At 34.3% G+C, this 18,297-nt stretch overlaps 1 protein-coding gene across 2 annotated transcripts in view; it reads left to right on the top strand.

Moving 5' to 3' along the window:
- LOC140163051 (uncharacterized) overlaps positions 1-18,297 on the top strand; it is a 396,194-nt gene that overhangs the window by 301,885 nt on the left and 76,012 nt on the right. For both annotated transcript variants that reach the window (XM_072186409.1, XM_072186408.1), the window contains one exon: positions 7,033-7,226. In XM_072186409.1, coding sequence (XP_072042510.1) covers positions 7,169-7,226 — 58 coding nt within the window. In that variant the 5' untranslated portion in view covers positions 7,033-7,168. The remainder of the gene's footprint in view (positions 1-7,032; positions 7,227-18,297) is intronic.

The following is an 18,297-nucleotide window of genomic DNA, read 5'->3' as shown; positions in this document are numbered from 1 at the left end:
TACACATAATTATGTAGCCATTTTTAGCATAGATTTTAGTTTTGTGATACTTTTTATTCTATAAACTGTATTTTTATCTGCAAATTGAGGGCGCTATTTACATATGTTTTTAATTTATATTAGCCAAATTATATGAGTTATAGCTTACATTTCATGGTAAAAGGTTTTATAAAAATTCCCTTGTCATTTGTTAGTCTATTTGCTGATGTTCTAACACCATTATACTAGTGTTTCCCCCTTGTAAAGATGCAAATAAGATTTAAGATAAATAACGTCATCATTGTTCAACTTTTAAAAAAATATGACTCCGTTTTACATGCCATCAAACAACCGTGAGACTGATTCAATAAATCCTATTATCCACAATATCACTTGATTTATTCAGATATTAGACAGTTAATGAAGAGTTTTGTGAAACATAGCAGAAAACATAAAGCCGACAGAGACAAGAAAAAATAAAATAGTGATTGATTTGATTTTGGAGTAGTCATGTTAGTGAACTCATATTATTGCGGATTGCATGCAGCATTTCAAAAGATTTGTAACGTCAAAAGCAGGTGGCAACATTAACTGTGGGGTTGACTCATAACTCTGAAAAAAAAATATACCTTATGGCCTGTGTATCAAAATAAGAACCCATGTTGACGTTTGGACACACAAAATACAATAAAAACTTAAGTATCGATGTCGTAAATGAATTCTGACCTCTTTCTTATTCACTTTTTCTTGGGCCTCTTTAAGTTCAACTTGTAATATTTTAGGGTTATCATTGCATTAGCTAGTATTGATGGAAAATATGACCGCAGGACTATAATAACGTCTGCTTTACAATGAATGTATACTTTTTTAATTATGATAAATCGATTTTTGCCTTCAAACCTTGTCTTGTTTTTAATAAATTTACAAAATCTGATAATGTAAGTTGTTTTGTTAAGTTTACAAATTAGCATTTAGGTACTACTCGATATATAAACAAAATAAATAATATTCATAATGATAAAACAATATAACTAGAATATTACAAAGCTGTTAAGAGAAGAAAAAATGGGAAACGGAGCTCTAAAGAGCTGGGGTAAGCAACACGTTCAATCATAAAGATCTGTGCATCAATGTAGTTTGCCAATAGCTATACGTTTTGATGTAGTTTTAGTGATGGATGGTTTTGATAAATCGCTTGGCATGATCTCACATGACCTACTTAATATATCCCGAATATTTATATTACGGGGGTCATTCAAAAAGATCTACCTTCATCATCGCATCTCTGTCAGGATATTGAAATTACCCATGCTTATACGAGGGGGTATCCAAAAGTTTTTGACATCACCCAGAAGTGAAAGAGCTACACCAATGAAATTCTGTCAGTGTAATTACTGGTCTTTATGTACATTATGGTCCAAAAATGGTCTCATAAGTATGTTTACATATTGTACATGATATGTTGGTTAAAGAGAATTCAGATTCGGTACGTCGGAAACGGTTAAAAACTGAAACCGAAAGTTTAGTAAGCATCATATTGTAGCTTTGGATATTTTTTTCAAAAAAAAGTTTTTAAGATGCAGTTGTCCAACTGTTTACTCAGGGTAATTATTTTGTTCTTATTCGAGCTCCCTGTCATGACTTAGGACTTCAAAACAAACTAAAACAGACACACAAAAGAGTAGAGTGAAATTTGCCAGATTTCGACTAGACCATGTTGAAGGGGAATTCGTTATTAGATGAACAATTTGTTAATAACCTTGTATATACTTATAAAATACACAAGGAGTACATAATACTTATTTGAATTTAAGGTATGATCCAATTAATACGACTTGATCCAACAAGTGCTCACCCGATCGAATTCAACAACCTATGAAAAAGGATCAATATCAAGGCTATCCTGAACATGTATCGCTTTTTTTTGCAAAGAAAAAAAAAAAAAAAAACACGATAACCAGTAAAACTGTACTACCTAAGATTGTTTGAACAACAATAAAGCAATTTTTAAATATTTATTTCTGAAAACTATTAAAATAGATATGTAATGATTTCTACATAAATGTGGCTCACCTTTTGAATTAAACTTATCCTTTCTTTTCAGACCGTTTCAGACCAAATATGTAGTATCTTTAACCAACACATCTTAACAATCGTAATATCATATCATGTACCATATGCTTGCACTATAAGATGTGACCGAACAGCACCACTGAGCCGTAAATGTCCTAAATTGTATTCTGAGTTACAGTGTAAAATGTGCATGAAGGTCGTATTCATCGGTACTTCAAGTTGGCGCGAAATCTATCTCGTTTAATAGTCAAACACCAATCAATAATCCTATTGTTGAAGAGGATAATGTTTTGCTTTGTTTGCTTTGGCTAAATCCTGTTCAAGTGGTGGGTTAGCAGGCATTGTATTTTGTATAGGTATGTATAACCAATAATTAACAATGAGAGAACTTTCTTGAACCTCGTTGGCTTGGGGATTATTTGAAATGACCGTCAATTATGACTGTTTGATATTTATTGCCAGCAATACAGAAAAAGAGACACATGTAGTAACGAAAACGCTACCATTTTGTTGCAGGAGCAAAGTTCAACAAACCATAACCCCGCTTCTGATAATCGTTTGAAGTCAAATAACAAACCATTTTAACGCTTATGATGTATATTTTCTAAACACGGAATAAAACACAATTGATCGGGGAGAAATTTACGGCCCAATCGTCGGGTACAGTCACATATTTGCGCGGGCATGGAAATAGACCATGAGGATTCCAGAAAATATCGTATGTTTGAAAGTCCTGTAGCCTCACTCGTTTCATAGCAAGACGTTTCTCGTGCACACTATCTATAAGCATGAAAATAGTTTGAACATGATCATCTTATTTTACATGTATTCAATGGCAACACACCAAGGTGGGCTTATTGCTATCGGCGGCTTCATTGAGAAGGAACACTGTATTGCACCTTTCATATCAATATTCAACAAGCCCAAGCATACCTCGCGGTCATAAACCATGGTATCCTCACTGAACTGATTAAACAAAATCAGAGTATTCGATACCGGTGAGCTATGGCGAAAGAACGTGTCCTCATCAAAATATGTGTTATATTACTTTTTGCAATATCCATGCTTTTTTTTGTCTGCATAATTATTGGTTATAAAAAAAAAAAAAAACATTTTGAAAAACGTAAACGTACAATCTGCATAGAAGAGTAATTCCATATTAGAGACGCACCATTTGTCTTCAAGAGGATAGGCTGGAAGTTTTTTTGAAAAAAAAGTCCCCCGCTAAATGAGCAAAAAAAAATCACTTTTATCAATACAAAAATACAACAACAAACAACAACTAAAATAAACTGTTTTACAATAATATACGAAAATAAATCATGGTCGATACCTAGGTAGAACAAAATACAGCCACCCCAACTTGTAGCCCCCCTAACCCCCACCTACACATTCCCACCACCAAAATGGTGCATCCCTTGACTTCAGTCTGACACTTTTATAACACATGTGGCAAAACTTATTTAAAAAAATGTTCCGCAGAACAGTGGCCTTGTAAGCAATCGCAGTAAGTTTATTGATGTTGACTTAACACACCGTGTAGAATGTCCCAATCAGTAGCGTATTTGGTTTTGTAGCTGTCATAACCTATGGCTAAACGTGTGTATTAATCCGAGAAATAAGTCGTACTAGCGTGTCTTTACCATTGTGTTGTATCGCCGTGAGTAAAACAACATCATACAAGGACGATTCTCTGGCATATTGGGTAATACGTTCCGAGAGTAATCAGTATCTGAACTGATATCGGGTCGTGTATTTGTTAGCAAAAGAGAAAAAAGGAAACGAGACTGCGAGCAATAAAAGTACCCTCAAATGACACAAAGCGCATACAGAACGAGAAAGGAAAAGAATAGAGAATCGAAAAATAGAAAATGCAGAAAACTGAGAATTGAAGCAAATAAAGATGATATACAGTATGTTCAAGACAAAAATACCTGGTGAATTTATTTGAATATAGGTTAAGAGTAGGTATCACAGTCATAACATTTGAAACAGTTAAAAAGCAGCAACATATTATTTGATTCAGTTGACTGGTTGCAAAGAAATGAATGATTACATCGCAGGTCAATGTAGTTTATCCCAAGTTTGATCAACTGGTCTTTGTTTGTAACCCTAGAACTACTGAGCCATACCTCGTAACACGGACTACGAAGAGGGGTGTTGCAACCCCTCCCTAATTTTAATTATAATCGTCATATACCGTTACATTTGATACCAATGTATAGCTGGTACAAAAGTACAAACATTCTCCACATAATGTCGCTGTGAAGTCATATTTTTTTAAATATAAAATGAATTAAGTATTTCAACCTAACTAACAAATAAAAAGTCAGTAGCTCTTGGAATAATGTTACAACCGCGAAATGAAAATCATGGATTTTATTGTAGAAAGCAATGGTGGGCCTCAACCCCCCCCCCCCCCCCCCCTCTATGGTTATCTTAGATGGCAGGCACTACCCCCGGTTAAGGTGCTGGGGGAAATTGTATCACTAACATGAGATTTACGATAAGCGTTTTATTTTATATATAATCCGACGGTGTTTTGTTTTTATGCTTTGGCTGTGAAGGATAACAATGTGATTATCTTTGTTGTGTGTCTTTTTTCCCCACCAGTCCCAAGTACAGGAAAAAAAACCAATGTGAATATAGCTTTTGGTTTGGCTTAAGACTAATAATCAGTGGTTGAATTATAAAAAGAAATCAACGTAGATTTCTGAAATTGGATAGTAATAACATTAGAAGTATAAGAGTTTTCAATATGAAAAGGGGACAACCAAGTTCAATTTTATTAAATACATTCATGCATTTGGCCCATAGTAATTAACGATAAAACAGTCATTGTAATGTATTGCTGTTAAGTTCCAACCACCCAATATGTGAGCGTACAAATTATATTCTGAGTTAGAGTGTAAAATATGCATGAAGGTTGTATCCATAGGTACCTCAGTTTGGTTCTAAATGTATCTCATTTTGATAGCGCCAGTCAGACACCTTTTAAACCAATCAATAATCCTATTGTTGAAAAACATAATAAGATCATACCTATATAATTTTTAAATAGCTGTAGTCTTTTTTTGCTTTGGCTAAATCCTGTTCAAGACGTGGGTTACAAAGCATTGTATTTTGTCTAGGTATGTATAACCAACAATTAACAATGAGAGTACATTCCTGAACCTCCTTGACCTTGAAATGACCGCCAATTATGACTGTTTGATATTTATTATTACTATACCGCATAAATATTTATTAAGTAATCCAGACATCTTATTTAAGAAATAAAGGTTAATGCATGATCCTTTACACCAAAATAATGTGTCCGAGGCAGTAAAAACGTAAATAATGGGTGAGGCGCAGCCGAACCCATTATTTAAACGTTTTTACTGCCGAGGACATATTATTTTCGTGTAAAGGATAATGCTTCTATTCTATTACCACAAAAAGGTGCATTTTTTGCCCAAATATTTCAAGTTGTTTACCTCAAGGTGGAGCGCCTAAGCGTAGCCAAAGCGTATGCACATTACAATAACATAACCTAGCATTCCATTCTCCCCTATAAGCAGGTATGCACATACAATAACACACCCCTGGCACTCAATTCTCCCCTACATAAGCAGGTGTGATGTGCGCTTTGCTGTGCGCTGTGATAATAGAAGAACATAAAGTTCGTTGCCCTGGACAATCGCTAATTAATGGTCTTTCACGTGACGCGTTTCAACAAACTACCTTGGTTTTGAATACATAATCCTCTATAATCCTCTAGACGTTAAATTTAAAGTAACGTCATTTCGCAAGCTCTCTAATAACGCCAGCGTCCGAGTACGGTATTTTGACTAATTCATCTAAGAATAAAACTATTGACGAATTGGATGAGATAGATGGGTCAAAACCCATGTTGGGTATGGTAAAAATGCAGATGAGAACAAAGTGACTCGTACTCGTAATCGTACTCATAATGGTAGACTAGTTATTGTTGGTCCAAGCAACCAAAAAAGTCGACTTTCATTGTCTAAATCAAAATATTATTCAAAAATAACACTCTGATGTTTTGCAAATGGTCTACAAATCATATACGTTGGAAACGTGCTTGACTTATTGTTGTTAATGAGTTTTACAAACGTGTTGTTGTTTCAGCCCTCTATATAACATAACCCAAAAACCACATGACCTACAAAAGTATAATTGTGATATTTGATATCTTCTACACGCTCGCTATGAAATGATCCATACAATTCTGTCAAAACTCACTGCAATTCGCAATGCTGTGAACTAACCAAATCGCAACAGTTTAAAATAGTTGCTAGCCTTTATAGTACTTTAGCAAACAACTCTACAACGATGCCTTAGATGTGACGACCTGAGCGCAAGAAGACCGTAAGTCAACTTGGCCCCTCAATATGTATACACTAAAGTTACGTATAGTTTCTTAGGGTTTTATAATGTTTAATACACGTTCTAGGGTGAACACATCATGAAAAGTTGTGAAAGATTTGTTTTGGCCCCTGAACATGTATAAAACATTACCAAACTATACGAAACTATACGCAGCTTTAGTGTATACATGTTGAGGGGCCAAGTGGACTTACGGTCTTCTTGCGCTCAGGTCTTCATGTTATCAATCATAACACTCATCACACACAGTCGTTAGAATATTTGTACAAATGAATCCCACAAACTCCCATTTGAAACACTTGTCAAACCTCTCTCACGATGTTAACCTGCCACCATAGAAGTGTTACTAATAAGATTTGACACTTTTTGCTCAAAAGTAGCGCGGTAAATCTTCTGGAATCACGAGAAGTAAAGACGTCTGTCAGTGTTGCTCATAGGCGGTGTAGACAACGCACGGTGAATTACCACTCTCAACATTGGCTACACATACTACTCGTCGGTGTGAAATACCATACAGTATTGATTACTTTTAAATGCAGTTGCAATAGCTGTATTAATTACAAGTAACAAATTGTTCCTATCCCACTACAGGTTGTTGACTGGATCCAGACGGTGTGATATTGGTTCATCCCGTAGTGCATTACCTTACGACGCTAAGCATTGCTAGTTGGGATAGTAGTGGAGACATTTATTTGACTAGGTAGTAGTGGACATCAAACGTGAGGAGATGTTCACTTGTGGCAGAGGTGTTGCTTCATGGATTGCGGTCATTACCATCAATATTGGTAAGTGAACATTTAATGTATTATATTAAAGGAGGATTTTGTGATCTTAGCATCCTCTTTTTATGACATTTTTCAGTAGATACCAACGAAAAAAGCGTATTCCCTAAAATTTCAGTTGATTCCGATTTTGCGTTTGCGTGTTATGCATGATTATGTGAATTACACTGCTCCATAGGCCACTGTTGTAATTTCGTTCTGGTATACCAGAACGAAATTCAATTTTGACTATAGTTTTGCTAAACGAATTAATCTGCAAGAAATATTTTGTACATAAACATTATGTAGCCAGAGGTTTCCAGTGATATAAAAATCTCAACTTTTTTTTAAAGTGGGGGAGGACGAGGAGGCTGCGGATCACGAAATGCCCTTTTAAAGTATGATAATATACGCGGCCGAAAAGGGATAACTCGGCGATACTTATTTTTGTATTTATTCTACCATTGTTCTTTCCTTAATTACACAAATCACGCGTTTCCCGATGCTCAAAAGGACTTAACGCGATTAATACAAATATCATTATGCTGATTGTGAATGTGTGGCAATTGGTATTGTGTTTCATATGCGACAAGCGATACTTTGACATAATTCTCAATTATTGCTTATAATAATATTCCCATTTCTCAATATTTGAACACGTAAGTAAGCAGTATCAGACAGAACACAAATAGCAAATATCTTCCTTTATAATTGAAAATGAGTGGTGCTCAAAAAAGCGGGCAAAATGTCTGCCTTGTATGAGTAAGGTACATATTTTTCTATACAGAAAAATATGCACCAATCCTGTGCAATTCTGATTATTATTAATCCAGTGCTGATAAAGATTACGGTGGTTACGGAAAAGATACACACTGCGTAAATTCATTTTTATCAGAAATTTAAAATTATTCAAGTTATAACTTTCGCAAAAGGTTAAATCCGATCATCAGCAATAAGAAACTCTAACTATATGAGATTACACGCCGTAATTGCAAATTCTCTATGCCGATATCCGTGTATAATAATAAAAAAAAATTATGATATTATGATGCCTTTAAGCATCAATGGCAAGAGTTCCGTTGCAAATAATATGTCGGCAACATTTGAACCACTTTTTGGTAAACATTTTCAATTCAAATCCACTTTCAGGGCGAGAACAACCTCGTACGACCTTACAGCCACGTCTGTAACATAAGACAGGAGATGAGCACACTAATTAGCACAGTATGATGAGTTTGGCATATATTGTTAATAATGTTAACTATCACATTGTTTCCAAGTGCAATCTTTTAGGACTTTTAAGTAAGCCTCTTCAGGTTAATAACGTGCTTTAAACAAGAAACTTACAAATGTCTTTCGTATTAAACAGAACATATTGAAAGAATAAAGGGTATCATCAAGTTGAACGGTTATTACTTATAATAAAGTATTAAAAATTAAATTTGTTCATATTTTGAGCTTGATGCTAAAATCGTTGGAAAATCGGAAGACCCGAAGTAATCATTTCTGTTAATGTTATCCTCTCCTTCGCAATCTTAATGGAACTTGGTATCAGTTGCGTACTACATTGCGACCCGTCAGTACATTTTACCATTATGCCAGTAAAGTACCGATTGCGCATTGCTTAAAACAAAACGTTCTTCATCTTGGCTCACATTTGGCATTGTGTTGTTGTTTTGGGTTTTTTTTTAGTTTGTTTTAATCTGCTGGGTTAGCAGGCTCCTAACAATAGTTTCTACAGACCCTGTTGTACTGCAAACCATCATTGATGGAGTTTTGTCCATCCGAATTTGAAATCAATCATTCAAACTTTATTACCTGAAGATAATTGAAATTTAATTAAATACAATGACCATGTACCGCCCAAGGTGCGATTAGTATTGTCGAATACAATGATTTTACTTTACATGCTAGGTAATGGGTCGCCCCTTGTTCATTAGTTAAGAAGTTTACCACACATTGCATCCGTAATGAATTTATTTTTGTCTACCTGCCAATATTGTAATCTTAAATGTATTACATCACTTAAGGGATCTGGAATGAGCGTTTTGAGCGTTTCGATAGTATTTTTTGTGGGACATGAGATCCCATCAGACATATCGAATTGCATTCTGAATACGAAGAATGTCTTTCTGATATCAATTAATTTTCATTTTTTGAAATTCACGATATAATACAAATTTTATGACAAATTATTAAAATTTGATATTTTTCATATTTTTGATATATAAAGTAAATTTTATAAATCTAATGATATATTCTTAGAGTGTATGTAGCTGGGAGGAAAAGCCGACGATCAATTGAAAATGTTGACCTTTCATATTGAAGATATGGGTTTTTTCCCCAAAGACATAATTTTTTTGGTGTTTTGGAAAAAAATCCATATCTTCAATACGAAAGGTTAACATTTTCAATTGATCGTCGGCTTTTCATCCCACCTACGAGCATACACTTTAAGTATAAATCATCAGATTTATAAAGTTTACTTCGAGTACTGTTAAATATCAAAAATGTCATTTTTGAATCATTTGCCATAAAATGTGTATTACATTGCGAATTTCAAAAAATCCAAATTATTTGATATCAGAAAGAAATGCTTCGTATTCAGAATGCAATTCGATATATCTGATGTGCTCCAATGTCCCACAACAAATACTGTCCAAACGTTCATACCCCATCCCTTAAATGTATTACATCACTTAACATTTTAATAACTGAAAGTAATTAAAAACAAATTAAATACGACGATCAGGTACTATACAAGGCGAAATTAGTATTGACCAATGCATCGTTATTGCATCTGTAGTAATTTATAGTCTTTTACATGTCCTGTAGCAAGGAAAGAACAGGATATTAAAAAAGTAAATTACATAACAATGATAACGAGTAAAAATCATGTTATAATTACTTCACCGAATAGGCGTAAGTGTTTAATTTGCCGCGATGGCGGAACGGGAGAAAATGTAATTTCTTTTGCTCTATTGAGTATTTAACGGGGATCATCGACATTGTTTGAGGTTAATGACTGTACTTCAGTTGTACTAAGGGTATTGCAAAAAATCGAAACCTTTTCCTTTGGGACCAAGGAATATATTCCGAGGTCCAAACGAAATGTTTAGATTTTTTCATACAAGAAAAAACTCCGATTCAAATTCATTAGTCTAATTAATAGCCGTCGCTTTTCAATTTGTTTATCATATTTGTTTTAAAAACAAAAGTCACATTTTTTTAATGTCCCTTTTATTAAAGTCGAATAGCCTATCCACTAGAAAACAAATTACAGTCAGGTTATGTTAACTACGGCAATTACGTGTATGGAAATTATTCGTTCGCGTAGAATGCGATTGCGCAATAGTCATGATAGTGCGTATTTATATAACATGCCCACGCGGAAGTTATACATGTCCACTGTTGTTTATTAGTAACTGCCCATCGCGTTCGCGTTTTGGCGGTTAAATCAGTTTGACTTGGTCTCATGCATCGCGTATATTAATGAAGTTACAAATGCTTGTTCGATTATAATCGTGGTTGAATTTTCGATACATAAACTCCCCCACTTTCATGATGTATAAGTTCCTTTTTGATTGAAAAACAGGAGGGGAGGGGAGACTGATACAAAACATATCTACCCACAAAATGCAATTGCAGTATTTGCTGTTGTGCTTGTTTTGAAAGCCGTTAAAACACGTGCGCTATAAAATTATAGCATACAGTAGTAAGTTAGTTAAGTTAAGAATGTTTCTGATTCTGATGATTAAAGTGTCAATTTGTTCATCAATGTCATTAATTTTCAACATCGCTGCATTTCTAACATTTCAATCGCGAACATGCCGATATTGAATGAAAAGCAAATTTCAATTGACACTTCAAAACAATAAAACACCTCAGCAGCGCGTTTAATTTACGGCGTCGTTGCTTTATGGACATTTAATTCGCAATGATTTTTAAATAAGTTCTTCAAATCTTAGTTGACAGTTGAAGAGAAATGAAAATAATTCCACTTTGTGGTAAGGTGGGTAGTTTCAGAAGGAAATAAAATACCACTATCATATACAGTAAGCCAAAAAATTAGAGTACCAGTTTTGTTCACCCCTGTATATCCTAAATAAAGAAAAAGGTGTCAAAATTAAAACAAACAGCCAATACCGGTACTCTTTAGCTCTAATTTAAGACCTCATTTGTTGAAATTGGTTAAGAATTAAAGAAACGGTGGTCTAAAACCTAATAAAGAAATGAAATCAAAAGTTGCAGTCTTGTGTTCTAATCAATGAACGTACGACGCCAGTTTTAATGTGTTAATCAATGGAAGCACGGTGATGGTTCTCTTGTTCGTGAACGCTTTGTGTACACATCAATAGGGCGCGCAATACAATGGAGCAAACTGCAACTTTTAAATTGGCATCTTCCTTGGGTTTTGGATCGTCATATCTTTATTTCTTGAACAATTTTTGGCTTACTGTACATAGAACTCTGCTGTACAAGTAGGTAGTGATGTTGAAACGTACTGCAAAAGAATTATAGTAACAGTTATCCTAAACAAAGACTAATATGTGATGCATTCAAGCAAAATCAGTCGGAACACGGCAATCCTTATTTTTAGATAAGGGCCAAATAATAAGTGTAAGGGTGGACAATCAAAATTGACGTTTTTTGCAAAAATGGAAGGGGAAAAACGAATTTATTCCACTTTTGCACCATATTTCACCAGTTTAGCTTCAATATGGCATTTTTTTCGCGCGCTTCCCCATAAACATATTTTGTCCCCAAAAGGGCCTGGATTCACTATTTCCAAATTCCAACCTCATCCCTCCACCCCAATGTCAACAAGAAATCTACGCCATTGTACAGCATTACCATCTGCTGATGATACTAGTCGAGCTAGTGAAAACGTTCCAGATGAGCGAAATATAGTGTAGTATTGAAGTTAAAACTTTTATTCAAAAGTTTGCTGAATTAAAGTAGACATAACACCCACACACAACTAAATGTCAAGTGCTTCGCCCTCTCGTGACAAATAAGCACACTCCTACATGGAACCGAGACTAGCAATATGTACGCACGTTTGGAACGCCGTATAAACGCACGGTCCACCAGCACGTGTGGCCATCGCAACCTCACTACGAAATGACTTGTGACTTGAACTTTGACTTGCTTTAAAGAGCCATTCAGTGATCCCAGCGCTAGTGTAAAGAAATTAAAATTGTTTATAAATTGCTTTAAAGTGAAGTCATTCAAATTGTTATTTGCTATTTTTAAATGAAATAGTTGGCGAAGAAAACTGCAAAATGCCTTATTTTGTCTTAAATACACGACTTTCGGTTGAACAACTGCAGGCTATGTTACCACATCTATGACAATGATGAATGTACAAAAATCTGACGATTATCAAATCACTGAATGGTCCTTAAAATGATTTTTATCAAGTATCACAACTTAACTTGTGCAGGCTACTTAATCATTTGACTTTGGAAATACACACGCCATAATACAATTTCGTTAATAGTATAATATCCGTATTTTTCTTCGGTTAAGCAGCAGATAGTAACAAGATAAGAGTACAAGACTTTATTACCGTTTCTCTGAAAATCTTGACCTTTATCAACCATGACGAATACATTTCTATTTAGTCTGGAAGGTGTATTAATAAATCTGCAAACTACATAGATGAAATATTGATAACCCTTTGACGGGTTTATGGGGAAATGTATCGTGATTATGTGTAAATATAAAACACTTTAGAGAAATGAATTGACAGCGAGGCTTGAAATGTGTTACTCTCAAGCAGTTCAAGCGTTTGTTGAGGTTAAAAAGTGCAACAATTTGAAAACCTGAACTGCAGAAGTACCCCAAGTCCTTTTTTTGTCATTTTGAGATTAGCATTTAAGGTTTCCAAAATATTGTAGCATAAAATGGAACAAGGTCTTATATTAAAATCTGGTATGCACATTGAAAAAAATATAATTAGCAATATTAAAAACTGGTTTATTTGGTTAGCCAAATCCAATATTGATTACTCACGGAACTCAGCTTTCGCCATCTTGGCTGATGGCTTGATCACAGATGAACTGGTCCATTGCTATTACCGCGGAACTTGGTTGCTAATAACGCACACATGTTACCCGTACGTGATTATGATTTTAGCAGTGGGTCATATACATGATCTAGGAAGTATTCAAATCAGTAACGAGGGTGCATTTGTTTCTATTACCTTAGTTCTAGGTGTACTAAAATAAGCGTGAATGTGACTTGGACTAAACTAAAGCGCGTCTTTTACGCTCACGTTAACTACCGCCTAACCCAGGGAGGGTGGTCGGTAACAGTTTTAGAGTATAGGATGGGATGGTGCAGCTCTGCGATTCTTAGGTTTGCAATTAAAAGGATATTCATGAGTCGTGAGTTCATACTTGGATTTTGGATTGAAATGGTGATTTTAATTCATAATAAACCGACAAGAGTTGAGAGTAAGAGTTGCATGGTTGTCAATCCCCCCCTCCCCCAAAAAAACACCGATTAGTGGCCTGTTTTGCATTATCTCCCAATTTTACAAGGGCGCACTAAAATTATGACTTCATATAACCCCGATATCGTCCAATCATCTAATGTTTGTATTCGAATATGTAACTTAGCTCTTAATTCCGTATTTTAAAGGCCAATATTCAAGTTTTGCTGCAACATCAACGGCAACTTTTCTCTTAATGCAGATAGTAAGAAGATAAGACTTTATTACCGTTTCTCTGCAAATCTTGACCTTTATCAACCATGACGAATACAATTCTATTTAGTCTGGAAGGAGTATTAATAAATCTGCAAACTACATAGATGAAATATTGATAACCCTTTGACGGGTTTATGGGGAAATGTATCGTGATTATGTGTAAATATAAAACACTTTAGAGAAATGAATTGACAGCGAGGCTTGAAATGTGTTACTCTCAAGCAGTTCAAGCGTTTGTTGAGGTTAAAAGTGCAACAATTTGAAAACCTGAACTGCAGAAGTACCCCAAGTCCTTTTTTTGTCATTTTGAGATTAGCATTTAAGGTTTCCAAAATATTGTAGCATAAAATGGAGCAAGGTCTTATATTAAAATCTGGTATGCACATTGAAAAAAAAATTAGCAATAATAAACTGGTTTATTTTGTTACCCAAATCCAAAATTGATTACTCACGGAACTGGGCTTTCGCCATCTTGGATAATGCCTTGATCACAGATGAACTGGTCCATTGCTTTTATCGCGAAACTTGGTTGCTAATAACGTATCATTGTTACCCGGAAGTGATTTTGATTCTAGCAGGGGTCATTTACGTGATCTAGAAAGTATCCAAATCAGAACGAAAGGTAAGAACTCACTCAACCGTAATGAGGGTACGTGGATCATGTATATGACACACTGCTAAAATATTTTAGTACGGAAGTTTGTTCTTGATGATTATTGATTAATGAGATATTCTAAATTGTTGACTTTGCAATTGGGCACTTTCGCAGCTTTGATCAGTGATGATTCTAAACCCCCTCGTGAAAAGCCTTTAAAATAAATGAATTTTGGGTTTAACTCTTTTGCCAAAAAATATTTGCCAAAATGAGTCTTTTGCTCTTCTCTAGCTCATGTTTTCATTTTCAGTGCTGCATTTCTTACCTTGATTATTTGCCATGTAATAACAAATCGTTTTATCGTAAAATAATCATCGAATCATCGAGTTGCCCCTGTTACAAATGTCTAAAGCCGTCGTTTAAATTATCAAACTTGTCTTAAGGGGTTATATCCCTTCTTAGTATATTGTTCTAGGTGTACTAAAATAAGCGTTAATGTGACTTGGGCTAAACTAAAGCCCGCCTTTGCGCTCACATTGACTACCACCTCACCCGGGAATGGTGGTTGGTAACCGTTTGAGGGTATAGGATGGGATGATGAAGCTTAGGTTTGCAATTATCAGAATATTTATGAGTCATGAGTTCATACGTGATAATTATTTGTATTGAAATGGCGATATTAATTCATATTAAACCATAAATATTGTAAAAGTTGCATGTTTGTAATTTGTTTTTGTCCTGTGTTGCATTATTTCCCAATTTTACAAGGGCACACTAAAAGTGTCACATACAACAATCTCTATACCGTACAATCCTGTAATGGGTGTATACGAATATGTAACTTAGCTTTTAATTCTGTATGGTAAAAGCCAATCAAGTTTTTGCTGCAACATCAACGGCAACTTTTCTCTTAACGGTAGTTGAGGTGCAGTGTAGATCCCGTGCAAGAGATTCTTAAACATGTATCATTCAATCATTCAAACTCAGCTTCTTCTAAGTCAATAGACAATATGCCAAACACTAGAGCTAAATAATTATCACAATTTCAACGACACTAATTAAGGCCATCATTTCAGTTTCATTTGACATTATGTAAACAAATACGATATAATTAGCAGTGCTAACAATTTATAACGATTGATTAATCTAGCATAGTTTGGAATATAATCCGTCTAATTACCTGTCTTGAATGTCGAGTGTTACTGACATTGCTGACATTTAATCCTAAGTCTTTCAAGTATTGTGACTTTAATATCACATCAAACTTAAGAGGTAATTAGTCGCATATCACATAATATTATTTTAGTATTTCAAATGCTAATTTCACCAAAAGTGTCGCAAAACTTTTTTTTTTAATTTGCGATAAGATACCTTGGCATTACGTAATGTACACTTTACGGAAGAATAATTGCGACTACTTAGCTAGCTCCTCAGTTTGATGTGCTATTAATGTCAAAATACTTAAATGTCAGTGATGTCATTTTAGTATTTTGGTATTTCAAGTGCTAATTTCACGAAAAGTGTTGCAAAACTTTTTTTTTAATTTGCGATAAGATACCATAGCATTACGTAATGTACACTTTACGGCAGAAAGAATCTTAAACCTCATGGAATATCATGGGAACAAATGTTGATTCCTTTTGACAATATGCGTTGAATTTGGTTAAGCATACTGCCCTCTGAAGTAATCAAGTAAATGCAGCATCCACATGGTTATTTACTATCACATTGACGTTTTACACCACACGCGGTTGATTGAATGTATCCATTTTCATAAACACTGAGTGTCAAGAACGTCGGCATCAATTTCACTCACTATTGCGTACTCTAATTGTAAGGAGATGTTTTCGCTCGCATCGTCACCTATTAATCTTTCATCTTTTTTAACATGTTTAAGTAATGAGGCATGATGCCTTACATATTATTCATTCACTCATTAAATATTCACGACATAATGATCCAATAATAGTTGGCCTTTGATAAGGGCGAGTTGATTTTTGTCAATTCAGGGGCGGGATAATTAGAACCTTTTTACACGCGTTTATTTCTTCGTGTTTAGGTGCGCAGTAATGGTTTGACTTGGCGACGAGAAAATTTCGGGCCACTGCAATTGTTTTATTCGTTGATTTTCGAATTATAAGTGGATTAGGTTAAAAAATTAATAGATATGATGAATTGCAAACATCAATGCAAATGTATATTTATGTTTTTCCACTACAATGCATCTGTCATTCCGTACCTCAGCATGGAAAACGCGCAAAATGCATGTCCCCAAACTTACGCCCGCCGTGTTATTCCTTGTGGCGTTCCTTTACGTCGGCTTAATTCCATAATGGCGTAAGGTGATAACTGTATACCAGCCAGTATCATGCAATTCCGTACCTGCTGTCTGAGGTAGGACTTGTGCTTCTTCCACAGATCACCTGGTGCCAAGTATATCCAGGTCCCTTTGAAGAACATGTGAACTTTTTAACCAATATAATAATAATAATAATAATAATAATAATAATAATAATAATAATAATAATAATAATAATGATAATGATAATAATAATAATAATAATAAATAATAATAATAATGGTAATAATAATAATAATAATAATAATAATAATAATAATAATAATAATAATAATAATAATAATAATAATAATAATAATAATAATAATAATAATAATAATAATAATAATAATAATAATAATAATAATAATAATAATAATAATAATAATAATAATAATAATAATAATAATAATAATAATAAATCACCTTACCATGAAGTAGGATGCCAATTTAAAGCTACTAGGGCAGATCGTGGTCACCCTAAGGGGTGGGGTATGAACGTTTGGACAGTATTTATTGTGGGACATTAGAGCACATCAGACATATCGAATTGCATTCTGAATACGAAGAATGTCCTTCTGATATCAAATAATTTTGATTTTTTGAAATTCCTAATGTAATACATATTTGATGGCAAATGATTAAAAATTGATATTTTTGAAATCGAAGTAAACTTTATAAATCTGATGATGTATACTTAAAGTGTATATAGGTGGGATGGAAAGCCGACGATCAATTGAAAATTTTGACCTTTCGTATTGAAGATATGGATTTTCCCCCAAAACACCAAAAAAAAAGTTGGTCTTATTTGATATCAGAAAGACATTCTTTGTATTCAGAATCCAATTCGATATGTCTGATGTGCTCTCATGACCCACAAAAAATACTGTCGAAACGCTCAAAACGCTCATTCCAGATCACTTAACGCGAAAAAATGTAGATATAGCTTGTAAAGATATGGAATAGTAAGGTGTGTTTGAATTTGAATTTGAATCTGAATGCATGCTGATGCTCTTCACGTCGATTGCATTATTGTTTTATATATCAAAAAGGGTCAATAGCGCTAAACTATTTCCCAACTTGTTTTATAATTGTGTTATCTAACTGAAGCGTTCACGAGTCGACTGTTGCTAATTTTAATAGTACATCAATAATCGGCCACTTCGAATGCCAAAGGCATTTAAATCAGAATGCTTTTGGAACAATGTAACGTTGTTAAATGGAGCATAGAAAAATATTGAGAATTGCCAATTAAATTGTGTCCCAAGCATGACAGGTGACAATGCGTTTTTGACAACCTGAGAGTTAAAGATTAACTATATGCAATATTACTCGTAATAAAATGCCACTTCAGTTTGATTTGCATGTTTTCTAGACTACTTGACTTGCTCACTCAGCCGAAAAATATTAGCACAGTTCTATATAACGAGTTTTAGTTTCGGCAATA

Source organism: Amphiura filiformis, chromosome 10 (assembly GCF_039555335.1).
Source record: "Amphiura filiformis chromosome 10, Afil_fr2py, whole genome shotgun sequence".
Classification (NCBI taxonomy): Eukaryota; Metazoa; Echinodermata; class Ophiuroidea; order Amphilepidida; family Amphiuridae; genus Amphiura; species Amphiura filiformis.
Note: the sequence above shows the minus strand (reverse complement) of the source record. Positions and strands in the feature narration are given on the sequence as shown.